This window comes from Natrix helvetica, assembly GCF_964273705.1.
Source record: "Natrix helvetica genome assembly, chromosome: 4".
Classification (NCBI taxonomy): Eukaryota; Metazoa; Chordata; class Lepidosauria; order Squamata; family Natricidae; genus Natrix; species Natrix helvetica.
The window spans coordinates 61,096,706-61,119,793 of NC_138550.1; the positions used below are offsets into that span (position 1 = coordinate 61,096,706).

At 44.2% G+C, this 23,088-nt stretch overlaps 1 protein-coding gene across 2 annotated transcripts in view; it reads right to left on the reverse strand.

Moving 5' to 3' along the window:
- USP9X (ubiquitin specific peptidase 9 X-linked) overlaps positions 1–23,088 on the reverse strand; it is a 162,805-nt gene that overhangs the window by 115,442 nt on the left and 24,275 nt on the right. For both annotated transcript variants that reach the window (XM_081951522.1, XM_081951521.1), the window contains exon 3: positions 5,787–6,040. In XM_081951522.1, the coding sequence (XP_081807648.1) occupies positions 5,787–5,882 (96 nt within the window). In that variant the 5' untranslated portion in view covers positions 5,883–6,040. The remainder of the gene's footprint in view (positions 1–5,786; positions 6,041–23,088) is intronic.

The following is a 23,088-nucleotide window of genomic DNA, read 5'->3' on the forward strand; positions in this document are numbered from 1 at the left end:
GAGGCGGACACATTGGGCAAGTTCTTGAAGGCTCGCAATGCAGTCATGAGACAGGTATACATGGCAAGAGGATGTGTCTATCACTGCTCCCAGATGTAAAAGTCTGGTGACAGGAGTCAGGTGACTTTTCTCGAGGTTGATAGTGAACCCTTAGGTCTGTAGCATTCACGTGGTGTTGTGAAGGTTGCGTGCCGACTGAACTGGTGACGACGACTGAATCAAGATGTTGTCGAGATAGCATTGGAGGCTAATCGGACGCCCCATAGATGCGCAGCCACTGCTGATAGGATCTTTGTAAAAGTCCTATGACGATGACAGGCTGAACAAAAGGATCCTGTACTGAAAGTGGGACCCTGCAAAGAAGAACCTCAGGTAGCGTCTATGTGTGGGTCTGATGGGCACATGTATCCTTCAGGTCGACTGACGTCAGGAAATCCCCTTCTCAAATGGTAGGGACTGCATTTTGGATTTTTTTTTAAATAAATTTTTATTTTTTTGTTTTCAAAACAAACACAACACATAGAATTTTTTTTTTGCATACTATAGAAAGTGTATCAGTTGGTTACAAAAGGCTTTCGTGCATCTCTTCCACAGTCATCAAGCATAATTCATATTAACTCAAGTGTTTTAACTCAGATATTTATATGTTACCATCATCATACTTCCATTTACATTTGACTATTAATTGTTTAAACGTCCATCATCATAAAATATACCAAAATTTTATACATAACCACATACTAGCATTTCATTAACTATTTCTAAAATCCTCCAATAATACTGAATCTTTATATCCTATTCTAGCTAAACATCCATAAATCAATAACAAAATTTTCTAATCCTTCTTTCCAAATCATTATTTGCAATTTACATTCAATTTCCTTATGTTGTAGCCACGCCTATATATGCCTTGTTATCATTATCCCTCCTTTATTTAACTATATCATATATTATTACATTTTCCCCTAATATTCAAAACTTAACTATATCTAACTTAAGTTCTATTTATTTATTTATCTATCATATATAATTCAAGACGGTTTCTAATCTTCCTTTCATGGATACCATTCAATATTCATATCCCATTATTACTTATCATGACATTACACATAGTATACATTATTATCATTATCAATTATTTGTTTAACTATATCTATTATCACTAAATTTCATTAAGTTTAGCTAGTTTTAAGTTATATTCTTCCATCTATCAACCTGTATCTTTCCAATATCGAGGCAATCTCATATCTTCTGCTGTTTGTGGTATCAGTCCTCTTATCTTCTCTTTAGTCAATTTTGTATGGACTCCTCTTAGCAGCTCTTTGCTTATACGGTCTCTCTTGTAATTTCGATGCCTTTCTTCTTTTCCTCAATCAGCTTGTCTATAATTGTCAGTGGTGTTATCAAAACTATTGTTGAAAAGATTTCTCTCTTTAGGTCGATAAATTCTTTTATTTTTTCTTCTTCTGTATCTTGCCATCTGGAGTAAGTTTCCCCTCCATTTAATTCCTCTTTCAATATTCCACTCTTTCCATTTTCAGAGACGAACCCATCATCATAAATATCAACAATTTTAATTTCTTTATAATCATTTTCCTCTTCATTTTTTGAATTTTAACTGCCGTTCTCCATTTGATGAAGATCTTCAACTTCCCCTTCATATTTTGCTGTTAAATGGATTAAATCATCCAACTTCTTCTCAATCGTCTCGCGCATATTTGATAGCTTCTGTATTTCTGAAAATATCTTTTGCAGACTTAAACCCTCTTTCTCCTGCTGTGATAGCGCCATTGTTTTCAACTATGTAAACACTGTTATTCTAATTTAGTAGCTTTTAATTACCTCTCTGGTTCGAAATACCTCAAAGAGACATCTGTTTCTTCTTATCTCTCTCTGTAAACAAGCAATAAGACCTTGGGGTACCAGCCGAGATATCCCATGAAAAAAAGTAAAGGTGTTTTGTTTCCAATACACAAAGCCTAACTTCCGCAGTGTTAGCCAATGCCGCAAATTCTTTCCTTTTTAAAAAGAAAGTGTCTTTTTTGTATTTCAAGTTGAAGAGAAAGTCCAATTCTTAAATGAGTTAAAAAAAACCTCCACAGTAATGACAGATGAGAGTTTTAGACCATAGGTAACAGAGAGTAATGAAAAAAAGGAAAATAGAAGAAAGCTTAGTCCGTTCGTTTTAAAGGTCTTACATCAATTCCGTCCGTGAAGATAGCATTGAGAAAGAAAAAAGATAACCCCGTCAAAAACCATTCCAAATTTAATTCCGCTACATATTTCTTCTGTTCTCCAATTTAAATTTATTTTAAGTTTTTTATAGGCAGTCACTCTTAAAACAATAAAATTTCCTCACCAGCTGGAAACACTTTCTCTTTCCATATCCTCCCGTTTTGGAGCCGCCCCGACTCCGTCAGCCAAATGGCTGGATTTTTTGTCACCGGCTTGAAGACTTTCAATTGGATCAATCAGGGACTTTGCAATGTCCCTGAGATCAGCAAGACGTAGTTTTCCTGTTCACCATCTCTGCGGGACGGTTTAGGTCCATTTGGACACACACACACAGGGCAAAAGTGTCAACTGCGATCTCAGAGCATTGTGATTGCATGCTGTATCATCGCGACTTCGGCCCCGCCTCTCCGCATTTTGGATTTCTTGTAGGCCAGATGTTCGTTTAACTTTTTTAGATCTAATATTGCTCTCCACCCCACCCCCAGCTTTTGGGAACCAGAAATAGAATGGAGTAGAACCCCTCTCGCTCTTTCCCAGGGGGAACTGGTTCTATGGCTCTGATCTCCCTTAGATGACGAATCTTGGCCTCCATGAGGTCTTTCTTGGTGGGACATTTGGGTGTCGAACAACGGATAAAGTGGCACGGGGGGGGGGGAGGAATTCCAAAGACAGACCCAATAGAACTGTCTGAAGGACCCACACATCTGAGGTAATCTCCTCCCATCAGGGGGCAAAGAGTTGTAACTGCCGCCCTTTGGGAGGGTTGAGATGGTGGTCACTTATTCTGACGGAATGGTCTGTTGCCAGGCCCTCGCCGATGGGAGAAGGGCTGGTGACGGGCCCTGTCCCGAAATGACTGCCCATCTTGAGCGTGATCCGTTCCTGGTGCGTACAGATGCTGAAATGAAGAGGTGGTAGGTTGAGGGTCAGACTGGCGGGGTGTCTGTCTACGGAAGTAGAAAGGACACCTACGGTCCGGTTTACGGGACACAGAAGGCATCATCTTCCGCTTGTCCTTGTTCTCAATCAATACGGAGTCTAGAGCATCTCCAAACAGCTTGCCCCCTTAGAAGGGAGAGGAAGCAAGCTTCCATTTTGATCTCATGTCCGCGTTCCAATGGCAGAGCCATAAGAGCCGATGAGATGTAACGTTGGTGACATAGCACACGAAGCGAACTTCACCGCATTACAGGTGGCATCCGCCGAATATTCCACTGTGGCCACGATCTTATTTACATCGTGGCGCAGTCTGGAGAGCAGTTGGTGAAGCCAGGCTATGGTGGCCCTATTAAAAAATGAGGCGAAGGCGGCTGCTTTAATGGCCCATGCTGTGGCTTGATGAGTCTTGTGAAAAGTCGATTCAACTCTCTTGTCCTCTGCCTTAAGACCTTCCAGCAAATCAGGTGGTAACCACCACCGGAAGATCGACAGAGGGAACCTTAAGGATGTCCTCCATGCTGGGATCCACAGAATAGAGGCGACTGTCACTATCCACTGGGGTGGCCAAGGTCCCTGGTTGCACCCACTGATGTTGGACCATGTCCTTGAAAAGTTTGGGCGATAGAATAATCTCCTGCGCCGGAACCTTCTCATCAAACAACGCTTTGCTAGGATCTTCCGAATCCCTAGTGCCCTGGTCCAGGGCAACTCCCACCTCCATATGAGTGGACACCTTGGCCTTAAATAGGATAGACTTGAATAGAGTGGGCTTGAATAGCCCAGCAAAGGCAGGCTTGTCAGGGACCATGGCCTCATCCTCCGACAAGTCCTGATCCCCAGGATCCTCAGCCTCCCATACTGACTCTGCACTAGCCACCAACGGAGTTGGGGAAGAAGGTCTGTGGGGGCGAGCACGCTCCTTGCTAGCCTGTGGGGCTGGTTGTATTACCTGGGATACAGGTGGTTGCACCTCACGCCTCTGTAGCCTTTGGATATGCCCTGGGCGGATCCCCGTCACAGTGGGCCTGAGTGCAGAGTCCCTAGCCAGGCCAGGCAGGTGAGGGAGAGCCCTCCCTATCAGATACCACCTCGCACTCGAAGAGATCTGCACCCCCCCCCCAAGGTTAGGGGAGAGGGATCTGGACCCCCCAGAAAGGTAATATGGAGAGAAATCACAGGAAGCCCCCTCACTCTCAGAGATGAATGGATCAGGCCGAGACATTCCCTGATCAATGGGACTCTCTAGCTGGTCCACCTGGTGAACCTGAGCCACAGTCTGCCTCTGGGCCTTTGCAAACTCCCTTTCCGGGGCATTTTGGTGCCTGATGGCATCCTTATCTTGCCCCTTAGTGGCCTTCCTGGTATAAGGTCTGCTGGCTCTGGCTCTCTTTATGGCCTTCCTAGCAGCCCTGCCCACCTTTCTAAAATAGGGCCCTGCCTGGATGGTGGACTGGCCTGCAGGTTCAGGTGCCTCGGAGAGCTCATCCGCCACAGGTGAAGATAGCTGCCCGAACACCGACAGCCAATGGTGGAATCGGGTGATAGATGTTGACACTCCTGAGGCCTTGTGAGGCAGGACGAGTGTGGGCCAAAAGCGGATACAACACTGCGGAGATCAGGAAGGCTTGCAGGGTTCAATAGCCAAGCGGCAGGAGGCGTGATGAAGAGGGCGGCTGCTGCCAAGGCCTCCGAAAGATTACCTCCCTCCTCACTGTTGCTGGTCTGGATCCAAGCTAAAGCTCTTCATCCCCAAGCTGCTATTGAAATGAGCGGCAAGCAAAGCACGGGAATTCAAAATGGCCACTCCAAAAGGGCTGACTCAAAATGGCCACACCCAGGGAGATAGCCATGCTGCTTGGCACCAACAAAAGGAAGCCGCTCCGATCTTCACACTTTACCAAAGTCAACAAGAAGCGCCTGTGTGTCTTGCTGCGTGGATCGCCAAGTGGACAATCCAGCGGTAGAGAGCCAGCTGGCTGCACACTCTCAGCGCCCGAGCCGAGCCCAGGATACCTGGAAAGCATCACTCCCTTTACAAGTTTAACAGATCCGGATTGAAGAAAACCACTACAATCTACACCTAAGTAAGTAAAGCTAAAAAATCAAATACTGCAGCTGAAAACTCAAAGCTCTAAACAATAAATATCTGGAGACTCTTTAAATTATGTCCGAATGGGCTGGGCTGAATTGAAAAACTGGATATCAGAGACCAGGAGGCGTGGCCAGAAAATTCAATCTAGTCAGAGGGCAGAGGGACAGAATTTAACTCATGCTTGGATTCTCCAAGCAGCGCACAGGAGAAACATGTGATCACAGGACATTGCAACATTGTAACTACAACCCAGTTGCCCAAGGCTCAAATCACTATATGACTCAGGAAAGCTGCGATGGCCACAACTGTTAGGACCTGTTCCCACTCATTTAGCACTATGGTAATTTAGAAGAGTTTGTTGAATGGACATTAAGCAATAATTATCTGTATTTGCAGCCAACAATAGCCCCCTATTATCAATTCTGAATTTCATATAACAACAAGAATTGTAAAAGACCTAATTAGAATTCTGTTATATTCAGACGCAAGTATATATATTGCAAAGGCATATTTAACATACCTGATTCTGCTGGATAGGAGGCTGGGACTGTCCATCAGGAGCCTGTCCCTGACTGTCATTCCCTCCTACTGGAGAGCCACGAGTCGTGGCTGTCATACTCGAAACAGGGCAGATTTTTGCAATTTTGTCTGTTTATGTAGTTGTTGAGAAAGAAAAACTTATAGTCGGCTTAATAAAGTTGAAGTACCAGCGTAGATCTGTTTTAAAAAGCTCCAACTCAAGAACAAGCCATCTTGCAGAGACCATTGCATAATCTGAAAGATAATTCAATATATCATGTTATTTTAAATATTATCCTGAAGATATAAAAATGTCATTAGAGGAAAAACATTGTCTATTTTTTATAATCCAACAAGACCCAAATAATCAAAGAAATATATTTCTCCAGAAGTAAGCAATTAGAATAAATGAATTTACTCCATAAGGCTCAATTTTATGACCCAACAATCTTTATCTTGTGTCTGTTTTATATTTTAGGAAAACTTCGTTTGGCATTGTAAAAACAACACTATCATCACAAAACACTTGGAAATGTTAATCCATGGCCAATACTGGACTACTCTTAATTAGTGGTTCTTTACTGATTCTCCTGATAAGGTTCTATTTCAATATGTAAGTAAAATATATGTGTCCAGCCAATGTCTGCTGATCTAAAAGGTTAACAAGGACCAAATGGATGCAAGACCATCAGAAATTATTAGGACTGTATGGTAGACTCAGAAGTCAAAACAAAAAAACTCAGAAGCAAGCAATAGCAAATCCCTTATATACTGTTGCCAATACAATTCCACAGATGTGTTCAATAAATCACAGAAAATTATCTTAACTTGAAGGAGACTTTAACATGTAAAACATGCTATGGTAGTCCTCAACTTAGGAAAGGTTGTCCTCAGCTTATGACAAATCTCCCCAGGGCTACTTATGATAAAAATTCCAACAACTGTCCCCTGGGTCATATAATTGTAATTCAGTATTTGGCAACTGTACATGAGTCAGTTGACAAGATCTGAGCAATCTATATTCAACTATTAAACCAAATAGTTTAAGTTTACTAGAAGCATTTAAAATAGACACTAGACGCGCTAAAGCATATTCAAAGTCTCTCTAGTGGCACACACTAGGTCCTGATTACTATCTTTAAAGCGCTCCATGGCTCAGGACCTAGTTACTTGCGGGATCGCATCCTCCCACATACATCCCTGCGGCCAATCCGCTCTCACAGGGAGGGCCTTCTCCAGGTGCCGTCCACTAGGCAATGCCAGCGGGCGGCGCCAAGGAGTAGAGCCTTCTCTGTGATGGGCCCAACCCTCTGGAATGACCTCCCCCCCCCGACATTAGAACCACCTTGGATCTCCGCTCCTTCCGACAAAAATTGAAGACTCACCTGTTCCGATTAGCCGGCCTGGCATAATTATAATTATAAATGTTACAACTGTGAACTCCTGGTAGCATACTCTCACCTGGTTATTTTAAGGGTAATGTTTTAATTTCTAATTGTTTTTAGGGCTTTTAGACCCATATTTATTCTTCAGTACAGTACTGTTAATTTTAACCTCCTCTACATATATATGTATTTTTATAGTTATAGTTATATTTATATTTGTATTTTATCTTTATTTGTTGTGTGGACTGTACACCGCCCCGAGTCCCTTTTTGGGAGAGGGGGCGGTTTAGAAATATGAAGAATAAATAAATAATAAATAAAATCCCTTTTCTATACATGCTGCAAGATATCAACATAAGATAGAGTATCCTATCCTTGAGAAAGGATATTACGGAAAGAAGTGGAAATAAAAGCCAAAACATAGAAAAAGCGAAACAGAGTGAGGGAAATAATAAGCAGATAAAGGATCTCATTGGATTTAATAGGGGCACAAAGAAAAGTGTGTCCCAATTAAAAAAAAGGAAAAGAAGAGAAAAAATGGATCAAATAGGCAGTACAATGAAAGAAAGAAAAGAGTTCATTACAGGGGGGAAATATAATAAGAAAAAAAAAGGGAAAATAGGTTGAGGAGACAAAAGGAAATCCTGAAGAGGGTACGACGAATGATACAGCAAAAAGTTACAAAAAACATTGGAAAGAAAAGATATATAAACAGCAGAAACAGAAAGGAGAAGTTCAAAGATTGGGATTTAAGATTCTTTAAAAATAAAAATTAGTAGATGAGAGGAAGAAGGGAAATAAGCACATAGATAATAAAAATCAGGGGGAGAAGAAAGATGGAGAAGCATATGCTATTGTGAACTTTAATTAACTGTGACACTGAAATGTAATATGTGTGCATGGTATAGAAAGGATTGCAAGCAAAAAGGAATTAAAGGTAAAGTAACTAAGGTGAATAAAGATAGGAGGCTAGCTGATATGTATTAATAATGGAAGGTGAAATGACAAATAAAAAAATATTAATTGGGAAAGTTACTAGAGGGGGGGAATTTGGAAATACGCCTAATAATATAGAGTTAAAATTATGAGACAAAAATATAGGTGCTTAATGATGTATGAGTATGTAACAGTATTATGAGGATATGCGGAAATTTGAATGTCTTGCACTGCGTCCAAAAAAGAGGCTGTTACAAGGGGGGAGCGGGGAGAGGAAACAAATGGAATACGTATAAAGATATACATTTAAAAGAAAAACTAGCAATATGGAAAATATTTTTTTCTTTTTTTCTTTGGGAATATAATTATTAATGCCACTGATATTAAATTGGGCTTGCTAAAAGGTGGAAATACACCACGTAAAATAGAGAATGGAAGAGAGTTAAAGAGCGGGAAAGAGAGAGAAAGGAGACAGGGAAGTAGAAGGGAGAGAAAAAGGACAGGAGGAAGGTGTGGAAAGAGAGGAGAGGAGAGGAGAGGGAGAGAGCAAGGGGAAGTAGAGAAGAGAGAGAGGGCAGAGGGAAAAAAGGAAGTAGGGAGGAGGAGATAGGCAGAGGAAAAGAGTTGAAGATGAAATAGACTATAATATGGTGTATGGAAAGCAGAAGAGCAAATAAAAATTGAAGAGGCTAAATGGCAAGAGGAATTGATATATTATTGAATATTTAAAAAATGTTTGTTAAGATGTAATGGTATACTTTGGAATGTATTATATGTATGTTAAAAAAAACTTTTGGCAAAACAAGAGAGTATGCCACATTATAATTATTTAATAAGTATTTTATTTGAATTGGTACACACCAATCCACAGAATGGTGAAAACTAAATATTCTGATGTTTACAACACATTTTGAGCTGTATTCACTTGTCCTACTACGTGGAAGAATTTTAATGAACATTACAGAACAAATTTTGATGGATACAGACAACTAGTCGTCTACTACTGGTTACTTCACAAGTGTTCAAAGTTATAATAGACATTTCTAAGGGTACTGACAACCTGGAGTCAAGGTTCTGACAGGTATTCACACCATGATCACCTGACCACACTTAGAGGGCTCAGCAACAGAGTGCATTTGCAGTCATTTGTAGAATGCTGCAGATGTGACTACATTTTAGGACAGTTTTGCCCCATTTTGGGCAAAACTGTCCATAGCGAACTACTGGTTTGCTTTGCATCTACCACATTTGCTTTATGGCTGCAAAAAAGGTGATAAAATCAGGTTGGTGACATAGGTGGCCCACTTTATGACCATCACAAGTTACGATAATGATGGGCTGGGTCCATTACAGCTGGAACTCAAAGATTACCTATAGATGGTTTCAGTTTTTACTAATACAATCAATCTAAAATAGTCTAAAGACAAACTGTAACATTTACATCAGAAAGACAAAACTGAAAGTAAATTGCTTGCTTATACCAGTGGTTCTTGTTAACAGTTCAACAACTGTCTGAACTTGTAACAGTTCTGAATGAGAGGTAGTTATGATGGTGTTCAAAGTTCTGGCCAGAACAGTGCCCCTGAGGCCACGTAACTGCAATCTAGGGACTAGGCAAATGGTTTGGATTTCTGACTGTCACAGCATCCCACAGACCCATGAATGCTATCTGCAACTTCCCTGCTGGGACAATCACAATTTCCCACAAGCAAAGGCAATATGGAAGCTGGCAGGAAGTCGCAATCATGTGAAATCCTCCATTAACAGTGTAATGGAGACTGCTGGAACTGTCATCATTAAGCAATGTGATCAGATCACATTGTACTTTATGACCATATAACTTGGCAATGGCATTTTCAGTCCAAGTTACCTCCATTAATTGAGGAATATCTGTATTTTCTAAGATAAACTTCCTCCCCAAAATTACATCGGACTATTCTATTATTTCAAATGTTAGTAATTTTGGATATTAAAGATTAAACGAACATTGGTACCTACCTGAACGTCATTTCTCAGGATACTATGGGAGGGACCACTGATGGGTTATTATCACATCCTGATTGGTCCGGAGACTGAGTGGTATTTTTTTTGTAGCCACGCCTCAATTCCCTCTCTTGGCACCCAGTTTTCAACAAGGTGGGGCAATAGAGAGTGATCTGAAATGACAAGGAAAAGACAACCAGGCCGCCCCCAACCCTAACTCGCTACGGACCTAGGTAGGGCGGGATGTGGCCCCTCCTGCAGTATCCTGAGAAACAATGTTCAGTTAAGTACCAACGTTAGTTTTCCAGGGTATACTGCGGGAGGGGCCACTGATGGGACATACCCAAGCTACCGTCCGAAGGGAGGGGATAAGCATACCTAGTCCAGAGCGGCCGGGGTGGCCACAACCTGCTGAAGCACCGTGTCCGAAAGACGCCTCTGCAGATGCAAAGGCATACAGCTGGTAGTGCTGGATGAAGGGCGATGGCATTGCCCAAGTGGCTGCCCTGCAGATATCCTCGAAAGGAGCCCTAGTTGCCCATGTTGCTATAGTGGCAGCACTCCTAGTGGAATGGGCCATAATTCCCAGAGTCGTGGAGGACGACTCTTAGCCTTGTATGCCCTGACAATTGCCCCCCGTAACCAACGACCAATTGTGAGGTGACCATCGCTCCCAGCATCACTGTTTGGAACGAAATAAATAGTGCTTCCAACCTACGAATCAATGCTGTGCGCCTAAGATAGATCCTAACAGCTTGACGAACATCCAGCCTGTGCCAGTCATTCTCTATCCTGTGAGGGGGTGGAGAAAAGTCTGGCAGGATAACTCCTGCATCCTGTGGAAAGGGATATTCACCTTTGGAATGAAAGTGGGGTCGAATCTGAGTACAACTCTATCCTGGTGAAAAATGCACAGGTTCCCTCTTGAAGATAGAGCCCCCAGCTCTGAGATGTGGCAGGCCAATATTGTGGCAATCAGAAATGCAAACTTGAGCATGAGCAAGTGCAGGCTGACCGTACGCAGGTGCTCCAAGGGTGAGCCTGTCAGCACTTGGAGGACCAGAGGTAAGTCCCACGTGGGAAACCTATGAATAGTAGGGAGATGGAGGTTTGCCGCCCCTTTAAGAAATCTCTTAATTATCGGAAGATGTGACAGAGGTATGTGTCCCTCTCCTGCCAGCACGGTGGAGAGCGCTGCTACCTGGCGATGGACTGTATTGTGAGAGAGGCCCTTTTCCAGTCCATTCTATAAAAATTCCAGGACTTGTGGTGCTGATGCCTCCGTTGCCGCTATGTCAGCTGATTCGTACCACTTGATGAACATCGACCATGTGGAGTTGTAGATACTCATTGTCGACGGGTGCCTCGATGCCTCGATGGTAGAGATGACCCTCGAGGAAAAGTTGGCGTTACTCAGGAGGCTCCATTCAAGTGCCAGGCGGTCAAATGGAGCCACTGGGGCTCTGGGCGGGAAAAGACCCCCTGGCACAAGGAGATATCCTCCTGTGGAATTCTCCACGGTGGGGGGGAGAGACCAACAGCTGCTGTACCAAGTCCGCATATCATGGCCTCTGGGCCAATGGGGCGCTAGTAGAATGACCTCTGCTCCCTCTAATTCTATCTTCCTCAGGGTCCCCAGAATGAGAGGGAGGGGGGGAAAGGCGTAAAGGAGTTCGCTTGGCCATCTGCTGTGAAAGGCATCTGTGCCTTTTGCTCCTCGAGTCGAGAAACATGAGAAGAATTGAGGGAGCTGGGCATTCTCTGGAGTTGCGAATAAGTCCACTGCAGGGGCGCTGAAAGACTGGCAAATCCGATGAAACAATTTGGAGTGAAGCTGCCACTCCCCGTGGTCCACGGTGGATCGGCTGAGCCGATTGGCCTGGTGGTTGGCTGACCCAGAGATGTGTTCTGCCACAATTGAGGCTAGATGTTTCTCTGCCCAAGCATTGAGCCTTTGTGCTTCGATCCATAAGGCCTTCGAGTGTGTGTGTGTGTGTCCCTGACAGTTGACGTGGGCCTTCGTGGTGATGTTGTCTTTCAGGAGCAGTACTTGTTGGTTGATCAGGGAGTCCTGAAATTGGCGAAGCGTCAACTGAGCAGCCTTCAGTTCGAGCCAATTGATATTGTGGCGCAGGTCTGCTATCATCCATCAACCCTGCGCCAGCCGTGACTCCATCAGCGCTCCCCAGTCAAAGAGGTTCGCATCCGACGTGATGTTAACTCTCGTTCGTTCTCTGAATTCGGATCCCTTGGACAGCGCTGGGGAGAGCCACCATTGAAAGGACAGGCACACCTGTGCCTACACCCAAATGAGAATGTTGGAGTTGCTCATCCGCCGCCGTTGTTAAGGGATGAGTGCCCACTGCAACGTCCTGGCATGCAATCGTCCCCAGGGAACTATCCCAATGCATGATATCATCTTGCCTAACAGGCGGGAAAGTTTGACAATGGGAACTGTCCGCTTGGAGCACACCTACCAAACTGATTTTCGCAGGCTGGACTGATGGTCCAGTGACAGGAAGACCATCCCCGTCCTGGAATCTATAATTGCCCCTAAATGCAGGAGGCTCGTCGAAGGCACCAGGTGACTTTTCACAAAGTTCACTAAAAGCAGAGATCCTGTAGTGTCTGAATCGTGAAGTGCAGATCGTGGGACACCTGCATAGCAGACTGGGCTTGGACCAGAATGTCATCCAAGTAGCATTGGAGCCTCACTGGGATGTAACGCAGGTAAGCCACCAACTCTGCCAGGACCTTCATGAACGTCCTGGGGGCCAACGCCAGTCCAAAGGAGAGAGCCTGATACTGGTAATAGGACCCTGCCTGAGAGAACCTGAGAAATTTGTGGTGTGATGGGGGTATCAGGATATGCAAGTATGCCTCCCTGAGGTCTATGGATGGTAGGTGATCACCCACCTGACCCCTTGCAAGATGGATCTCAGGGAGGACATCTTGAATCTCCTGTAGACTAGATAAGCGTTGAGGAGTTTCAGATCGAGGATCTCCACCACCCCCTGAACTCTTCGGCACTACAAAAAGATTGGAATAGAACCCAAACCCTTGCTCTGCTAACGGAATCAGCTTGATCATTTGGATCTCTAGTAGGTGGTGAATCGCCAGTCCCATGAACTTGCGCTATACCGGGTTCCTTGATGACGGGAACTGCCTGAAGTAGTTCAGTGGGAAGGAGAGAAATTCTAGTCTGAGCCCCTCCCTCGCTGTGCTAGAGAACCCAAGAATCAGTCGTTATTCGCTCCCACTGATTCGCAAATTAAGCTAGGCGACTGCCTATGGGGAGACTCGGATACGAGTCACTTCCCCTTGCGGTAGGGATGACCACCGGTCCTGCGAAAGGTTCATTTGGGTTGGTTGTGGAATCTATTCCTATCTTGATAGAAAGGTCTGGGGTTCTGCCTGTCAGACCTTGGTTGAAAGTACCTATGTTGTTGGTAATCTGGTTCTGGGGCCCGTAAGGCAGGCCGACGGGGATATGGAGCTGAACATGCCTCAGGACATTTAGCGGTAGTTGGTAGCATCTTTTTCTCATCCTTGTTTTCTACAAGGATGGGGTCTAAGGATTCCCCAAACAAGCTCCTTCCCCCCAGAATAGGGCCCATGCAGACGCCTGGAACGTCTTACACAGAGTAAGCTTGTCCTTCTTAGCTTTGAGCTTGTCCGCAACGTCCCCAGAGACTAATGCAGAAGCCGCTAAGGCAGCGACCAGGGCATCTATGGTTGGGACCTGGAGAGCCTGGGAGAATCCTTGATCCATATTATAAAACCGGCGGTTGTTGCTGCCCGGATTGGGAAACATCCCTGGGTGAGTTCATTGCTTCTTCACAACCTCCAAAAACAATGGCGGAGGTGGAATCTCTTCCTTCTCTGCCGAAGGGTTAGAAAACATGCTCTGGCCTGGGTCATACTGGGTTGTGGCAGTAGCCTGAGTAGTAGCTCCAGCGCCCAATTTGGTAGTAGCATGAGCCTTGTGTAAAAGCAGCTTGAAAAGGGCGGGAGGGAAAAGCCCTGAAAAAGATGCAGGATCTGGAACCATCTCGTCATCATCCGACAGTTCTAGATCTCGCTGGACATCTTCCCCCACTATAGATGACTCGCTAGTGAGAGATGAGGAAATAGGTCTTTGTTCATCCTGTGAATGAGCCCCTTAACTCGGATGGTGGTGCCTGGTGCACTCCCGCGTCCCTCTGGAGGCATGGGCAGACCCCTTGTGTTGCCTCAAACCTGAGGCAATGCCCTGAGTAATGGCTGTGGCAATGATTTTATGTAGGCTCTCTGGAAGGTTGTCCAGAGCTACCTGATTTTCGTAAGGGTCAGATGCCCCCTGCACTTCCAGCTCCTGTGAGGCCAGGATAGGTCTTGGCAACAGATGGTCTCTAAATCCTCCTTCCAGAGGGTCTCCCATAACGTCCCAGATAGCCCTGTGAGACAGGGATGGGAAAGGGGAATTCTCATGTCTAGAATACTCCCGGGTTCTAACAGGAGATAGCGGGAGGGGGGAAGGGCTAGAGAGGCTCTCTAACTGGTGGTTGTGATTGCGATCTGTGGGCTGGGCTTGGCCTATGACCTTGGGCTTCCCTCTGCTTTTCAGCCCAGGCCACTCTCTTCTCAAGCACCTTTTGCCTGTGCTGCTCATCCCTAACTGTGGCCCTAGAAGGGTGCTGAGACGCTGAGGCCTTGGCCTTCTTGAGCCTGGTATGGGGCCTAGGTGATCTTTCCTCTACCCCTGGGGCTTGACTCACTGCCGCACCTTCGGTCTCGTCATTGCAGCCCAGCCGCTTCTGATCACCTCCTAGGTGTCGCAGCTGTAAATGGGACCAGCAGCTGTTCAGCGAAGCCTTCTCACTAGCCGGAGCACCTCAGCCTTCACTTTAGCTGCTGCAGAGCCTCGTGGCCACTTTAACATGGCTGCTGCCTGCTTGGCGCTCTGCGCCTATCACTCCACCAGCAACCTGCAGTATCAGTGTTTCCCAATGGACGAGCCACGGCCGATGTGAGAGAGCGCTGCTCCCCGCTATGCTGGCTCTCGTAGCCTGGCACCCCCAGGTGGACAGAAATCGCCCCAGCTCCATGTGGGCAATGGAGTTAGAACTCAATTGTGGAACCGGCGTTCCGAAGCCCTAGGAAGGTGGCAGTGTTTGAACGACCCCTTAAACAGCCAACAGCCAATAACCTGCATTTGGAATTTAAAGTAAGCCAATTTAAGAACTGATGATTTTACCAATTTTAGAAGAGCTAGGAGTGGATCCAGTCAGGAGCCAAGGAAAAAACAATCTCCTTCGGACCAGAATGAATTGAAAACTGGGAGCCAAGAGAGGAAATAGAGGCATGGCTACAAAAAAATACCAGTCAGTCTCCGGACCAATCAGGATGTGATAGTAACCCATCAGATGCTCCTCCCACAGTATACCCTGGAGAATTCAGAAGATATTTGTTTTCCTTATATATGGTACATGCGATACAGGTAGTCCTTGACTTACAACCACAATTGAGCCCCACATTTCTGTTGCTAAACAAGACAGTTGTTAAGTGAGTCTTACAGCATTTTATGACCTTTCTTGTCACAATTGTTAAGTGAATCACAGCAGTTATTAAATTAGCAATACACTTGTTAAGTGAATTTGGCTTCCCAACTGACTTTGATTATCAGAAGCCTGCAAAAGAGGATCACATAACCTCAGAGCAGTGCAATTGTCATAAAAACATGCCAACTGCCAAGCACCCAAATTTTGAACACGTGACCATGGGGAAGTTACAATGGTTGTAAGTGTGAAAACTGGTCATAAAGCCACTTTTTCAGTGCTGTTGTAACTTTGAACAGCTATTAAACGAATGGTTGAGAACTACTTGTATCAGGTTTTAGACTGGAACCAGAGAAACTCAGAATTCACCCATAGCAGTTCATTGGTGATTTTGAGCCATTTACTGTTTCTCAGTCCAACCCACAGTGGTACTTAAGTTTGTGCACCTGTTTGAATTTTCAGCATTTCTGCATGAACTAATTCAAGGCAGCTTTTAACATCATCTCAAAACTAAGACTTTGGGACACCCTGAGCAGATTCTTTAGATAAAAGATTCCTGTTCCTAATTCATAAATTATTTGATAAAACATTCTTAGAGTAAGATGTCACTGGTAGGGGATCTTTCCAACTTTATCCAGACTGTCAAAGGGATGACACAAGGATGCATCCTTGTACCAAAGCTTTTTAATATATATATATATATATATCAATTCTCTGATCAACAACCCCCCCCCCCCCGGAGTGGATATCTACTCTTAAACTAACAGACATCTCCAAATTTTACATTATGCTGATGATGCAGTTATCTCCTTGTCTTTTATAGGCATGACAGAGAAAAATGGTATCCTGCTGTAATGAGGAACAATTAATAATCACTAATCAAATCTAAAGCACTAGTCTTTTCTAACAAAAGGCAAAAGTACATAGAGGCAATTGATTACCATGAACTAGAACAGGTGAAATGCTTTAAACATTTGGGCATAGTATTTGCCAATGCTTTAAACCAGGCCTTTCAAACTGGTGGCCTGCAGGCCAGCCTGGCTCCACAAAGGCAAAAAACATTGTGATACGTCACAATACAGCCCGTGATGTAATAGAGTTTGACACCCCTGTTTTAAACACTTGGGCATAGGCCTCAAGAAAATTAACTGTCCAGGTGAGTTATCTCTCTTCTATTGCCCAAAAGAGCATACAAGCAATAATTACGTTTCATAGACAACAAGGAGCAAATTATATCCCAGCAGCAGTTACTGTTTACAGCTAAAACTGTTGTCCAACTATTATATGGCATACAATTTGAGCCATACATAAACATGAAGGCTTATGAAGTAATCCAATCAAATTTTCTCAAGACCTTGTTTGGCACCCCAATGAAGTACTGAGGCTTGAAGCTGATGTGCCAATTATTAAGGCTCAAGCCTGGACTAGGATCCTTATCTCAGATCTTAGAATCATGTCTGAACCTACAGGCCTTTGCTGTCAGACAATTACCAATTACCTTGGCACTATACCTGCATAGAACTCTGCTGTCTTGGCCTCTTTCTTGAATATGTAGGGCAATTAACCCTGATTTGGAGACGGCCAAATTAATAATAAAAGAGAGAATCAATTAATAATAAAAGAGAGAATCAGAGACACATCAATAAAATGATATTACTGGTGCCTCTGAACCCTATCTCCAATTAATAGGCAATCACAAGGCCTCAGTTGCAGGGTACTTATAACAATTTGACAGTAAGCAAATGGCAATAGCACTTAAACATATACTGCTTCACCATGCTTTAGAGCCATCTTTAAGTGGTTTTACAGAGTCAGCATTTTCCCCCCAACAGTCTGGGTCCTCATTTTACCCCACCTTGGAAGTATGGAAGGCTGAGTCAACCTTGAGCCTGGTGAGACCCTAACTGCCAAACTGCTGGCAGCCAGTGATCAGAAGTAGCCTGTAGTACTGCATTCTAACCACTGCACTAGCATGGCTCATAGATGTGCCTTTTTTAGAACATGACCGTTTTGATGTCCTCCCATGAGCCCTACTGGAGGGAAGAATTTACAGGACCTTTATTCACAGAGACTTTGTCTTTGTGGTTCTAGGGAAGCAGAAACTCTCAACTACTTCTCATGTGTCCCTTGCACAATGCCTCAAAACTTGCTTTGATTACACCAACCATTTACAAATATGTGGGCCATATGGATACATTTTATGAGGATGATTATTTTTTATGGAACACTAACTCATTAGGTGGCCATTTTTTTCACCAAGTCATACAACTGCACATTTTTTTTTAATAAGACATGCTGTTTTATTGTTCCATTATTTTTCCCCTTCTCTAACAACTAATTCTTCTATTAAACCATTCTTTCTTTTACTGCATTTTTTAAATTGTAAAGGATAGTCAAAGAACATAATGAAGATATTTGATTTGAATATGTCCTAAAACTGGATAGAGAACCGAATTAAAACAGATGAATCAAAAACTTTATACTTTGAGGACAATTCAGGTTTTAACTCATATTTATACAGAAAAAAATGCAAATTCAAAAGGATTCTTAGTTTTGCAGAAAATAATGAGCTATAAATGAAACTGAATCTTTTTTCTACATGAAATAGCTAATGTATCACTTATTTGTGGTTATTTGAATGCATTAAGCATGCTATTTTGATTGGCTTTGTTGCAAAAACTATAATGTAAGACAGTGGTGAAATCTAAAAAAAATTCCTACTGATTCTGTGGGCATGGCTTGAAAGGGGTCATGTGACTGGGTGGGTTTGACTATGTAGTCATGTAACTGGGCGGGGGGTCAAAAGACAGAAACTAATTTTAACAATGTCCTGCTGGAGCAGGGGGTTGGACTAGATGACCTCCAGGTCCCTTCCAGCCTTTGATTGCTGTGCTTTTTCAAGGTATCCTCTGAAGCTGCGCCTAGTGCCAGGTTTCTGGTCCTTCTTCCCTCCCTCTCTTTCTTTCTTTTGCAGCACCCCCCTCCCGTTTTTTGGCCTAGCAGGCCTCAGGGCAAAATGGTCCCCAAATGCTTAAAAAAAAAAAAAAGTAAACAAAAAGTTCCTTCCATCGTGCAGTACAGCTGATCATTGGAACTTTTCTTTACTTTGTTAAGCATTATTTTACTACCGGTTCAGGTGAATGGTAGCATTTTTTACTACCGGTTCGGGAGAACTGGCCCGAACTGGTAGCATTTCACCCCTGCTGTAAGAAGGCTTTGAATTGTTAAGGAACTATCCATAAACCTCAAATACAGTGACTTAAATGTATTTGTAACTTATGCAGCAACTTAAGAACTGATGTGATATGCTAGTGAGATATTGCTACCAATAATCTAGTCACTACACTCTGTAACAGCTGTAGCTTCCATGCTATTTCCAAATGTAACACATTAGAATTGAGTGGTGACTGATGATCCAAATAAGGGGGTAATTGTTACACTAGAAGCTGGCAAATGTCCCCCTGCTATAGAGAAATCAAGAATTCAGGAAGACTCTAAAGCAACGGAATACCGTTGACCGTTGACAGTGAACCTATGATATGGCTTTTCTTTTTTCTTTAGGTAATTAAACTTTCTCTCCAAATGTAATCTGCTTGTAAATATTTTTCTTCATCAAAGATAACAAGCCCTTCTTTGGATTGCTATTTTTTCTTGATTTGCATAATCTGCTGCATTAAACTTCTCTAATAGCACCAAAATATAAAAGTCATACAACAACTTTTTATGATTATTCTGCATGTTAACTTTTGGATGCATATCAAACCAACAAACCAAGAGACATAGCTTCCAAACCTAGGGCTTTTCAAACTTTTTAAGGTTTTAGTATCTTTTAATTTAAAAGCCACTCTTTTAAATTACAGCTTTGTTAACAAAGCTGTAATCAAGAGGCAAAATTCTAGTGATAGAAAATTGGCTGTGATTAGTTGAACACCAAGCAGCTCCTACTCTCTGAGTCCCATAAAATTATCAGTGAAAAGGGCACTGCCAGAGGATACATTCATGGTATTAAATAAGCCTTAAAACATATTGTGTTATGATTTTGGTTCTTATACAAAGCATCTATTACTACTTATTTACCATAAACAAAGTAGTATTGTCACCATTTTAATCTTAAAATGGAGAAAGAAATGAATTCTTATAGAGACTCCACATTAAGTTTGCAATTTTAAAGACACATAAAATAAAAACCAAAAGCAATAGAATGCAATTCTGCAATCATTCACAATTTTAATGTATTTTGGAAATTGATGATCAAATTCATTATATTGTTCTTGCATTATTCCATAAGTCCATACAATTAATTTATAATGAAGAATATGATAGGAATTTCCTTTCAAAATGAAGCAACAAAGTCAACAAATAAATAAACAAGACTTTCAAAGTTACTGTCCACTATAAACACCATGAAATGACCTTGTCAGAATGACCTTCTTCATCATTAGAGGATCATGAAGTAGAATGAAAGAGCAGATATATTTGAATTTTCATAGTAAAGATGCTATGCACCAATACTTTTAGAAAACAAATAAAATCATAACATATATCCTCAACAACACTGTTCGGTAAAAGGTGTGCACAAAAGAGAAAATGTGCTTTGTTTAACCTTGGGACTAAACATCCCAAAGCATTCCAATAAAAACTTTCAATAGTAGTGTTCCATCAGAATAGTAGTGTTCCATTTGAAACATTTCGAATTGTCTGTCCACAGAAAACAATAAAAATTTGGATCCAGATGCCCCTTTCTTGTTTTTCACCCCAGGGTCACAAGAACACAGTAATATCCCTAATTGATATACCTTCCCCCATAAATGTTTTTATATGTAGATTTTAAGCTTAATTTTATTCATTGAAAATAATAATAATAATATTTATTTCTTAGCCGCACCCTCTCCCGAAGGACTCGGGACGGCGTACAATAAAAAACATAAAAATACAAGTATGGACAGACATACATATAATATAGACGTATACAAAGACGTATACAAAGAGGAGGTGGACAAATGGATGGAAACAGTTAAAATCACAATATTAAAATCCCCTAAATAAATTAAATAAATTACAAAAATAAAAAACCGTCAGGAGCGATATGTTCAAACTATGGTTGAGCCAGGCCAGCTACTTGAAATAGGTGGGTCTTGAGCTTTACACGGAAGGAGCGGAGGTCAGAGGTAGTCCTAATATCCGGGGGGAGGTCATTCCACAGGGCTGGGCCTGCCACAGAGAAGGCTCTACTCCTAGGCGCCGCCCCTCGGCACTGTCTGGTGAACGGCACCTGGAGGAGTCCATCTCTGTGCGAGCGAATTGGTCGCAGGGATGTATGGGGCAGGATACGATCCCGTAAGTAACTAGGTCCTGAGCCATGGAGCGCTTTAAAGATCGTTATCAAAACCTTGAAACGCACCCGATAGACCACAGGAAGCCAGTGCAGCTCGCGCAGGAAAGGTGTCACATGTGAGTACCTAGAACTCCCCATAATTACCCGCGCGGCCGCATTCTGGACCAACTGTAGCCTCCGGGTGCATTTCAAGGGAAGCCCCATGGAGAGAGCGTTACAGTAGTTCAGGCGAGACGTCACCAGCGCATGAGTGACTGTGCGTAAGGCGTCCCGGTCCAGCAGGGGGCGCAATTGGTGCACCAGGCGAACCTGGTGGAACGCCCCCCTTGCCACGGCTGTCACATGGTCATCCATGGACAGCCGGGCATCCAGGAGAATGCCCAAATTGCGCGCCCGCTCCACGGGGGCAAGTTGAACGCCCCCAATGGCCAAAGATGGCGTTAATTGGCTGAACCGGGGAGCCGGTACCCACAGCCACTCCGTTTTGGAGGGGTTGAGCTTGAGTCGGTTGTCATCCATCTAGACCGGTACGGCTTCCACACACTGGGACATCACTTCGACGGCCTCGTTGAGGTGGTTCGGGGTGGAAATGTACAGCTGAGTATCATCAGCGTACAGATGATATCCCACCCCAAAACCACAGATGATCTCACCCAACGGCTTCATATATGTGTTGAACAGGAGTGGCGAGAGGACCGACCCCTGTGGCACCCCACAAGTAAGGGGGCTTAGGGTCGACCTCTGCTCTCCTGCCAACACACATTGCGTCCGACTGGAAAGGTAGGAGCCGAACCACCGCAAAACGGTGCCCCGGACCCCCAACCCCTCCAGTCGGCGCAACAGGATACCATGGTCGATGGTATCAAAAGCCGCCGAGAGGTCTAATAGGACCAGGATAGAGGAACAACCCCTATCTCTGGCCCTCCAGAGATCATCAACCAACGCGACCAAGGCCGTCTCCGTGCTGTGCCCGGGTCGGAAGCCGGACTGGCGCGGATCTAGATAATCATCTTCCTCCAGATGTCGTGGAAACTGATAAGCCACCACACTCTCTACAACCTTCGCCAAGAAGGGAAGGTTGGAGACAGGACGATAATTGGCCAGCTCCATAGGGTCCAGGGAAGGCTTCTTGAGCAAGGGTCTCACCACCGCCTCTTTCAAAGAGGCCGGGAGAGACCCCTCACTCAACGAAGCGTTCACTAGGCCTAAGAGCCAGTCACGTGTAACCTCCTAGGATGCCAGTACAAGCCAGGAGGGGCACGGGTCCAATAAACATGTGGTGGGTCGCAGTCGTCCACGCATTCTGTCCAAATCCTCGATGACAACCAAGTCAAACTCCTCCCAGATCGAAGTCTCAAGACTCGCCACGGACGTCTCCATTGGACCACTGACAGGGACCCAATCCTTCCGGATTTGAGCGATTTTATCCTGCAGATATTTCCCAAACTCCTCTGCCCTACCCTGTAAAGGGGCCTCCCGCGGCCTCTGAAACAAGAGGGAGCGGGACACCCGAAACAGGGTGGCAGGGCGGTTCTCTGCGGATGCAATGAGAGCGGCACAATATTGACGTTTGGCCGCTCTCAATGCCACAAGGTACGTCCTTAAATGGGCTCGTACCTGTGTTCGGTCAAATTCGGAACGGGAGGATCTCCAACGACTCTCTAGGCATCTCTTGCGGCGTTTCATCACCCTTAGCTCCTCGGTAAACCAAGGGGCCAGTGTGGATCGTTGCCGCCAGAGAGGCCGCAAAGGCGCCACCCGGTTCAAGGCCCCGGTAGTCGCATTATTCCACGCGACCACCAGGTCCTCTACCCAGGGGCGGGTCAGGGTTGCAGGAGGTGGCCCAAGCTCCGTCTGGAACCTATCTGGTTACATCAGGCGCCTGGGGCGGAACCATCTAATGTTTCCTGGTTCCGCCTCCCCGCAGCGGGGGGTAGCACCAGGGAAGTCGAGTCGGAGGAGTGAGTGATCTGACCATGACAGGGGAGTGATGGTTAAGTCCCCTCCTCCCAGATCACTCAACCACTGGCCAGAGACAAAAACAAGGTCCAGGGTGTGTCCTCCCTCGTGTGTCGGGCCATGAATCAATTGAGTCAGGTCCATGGCTGTCATGGAAGCCATGAACTC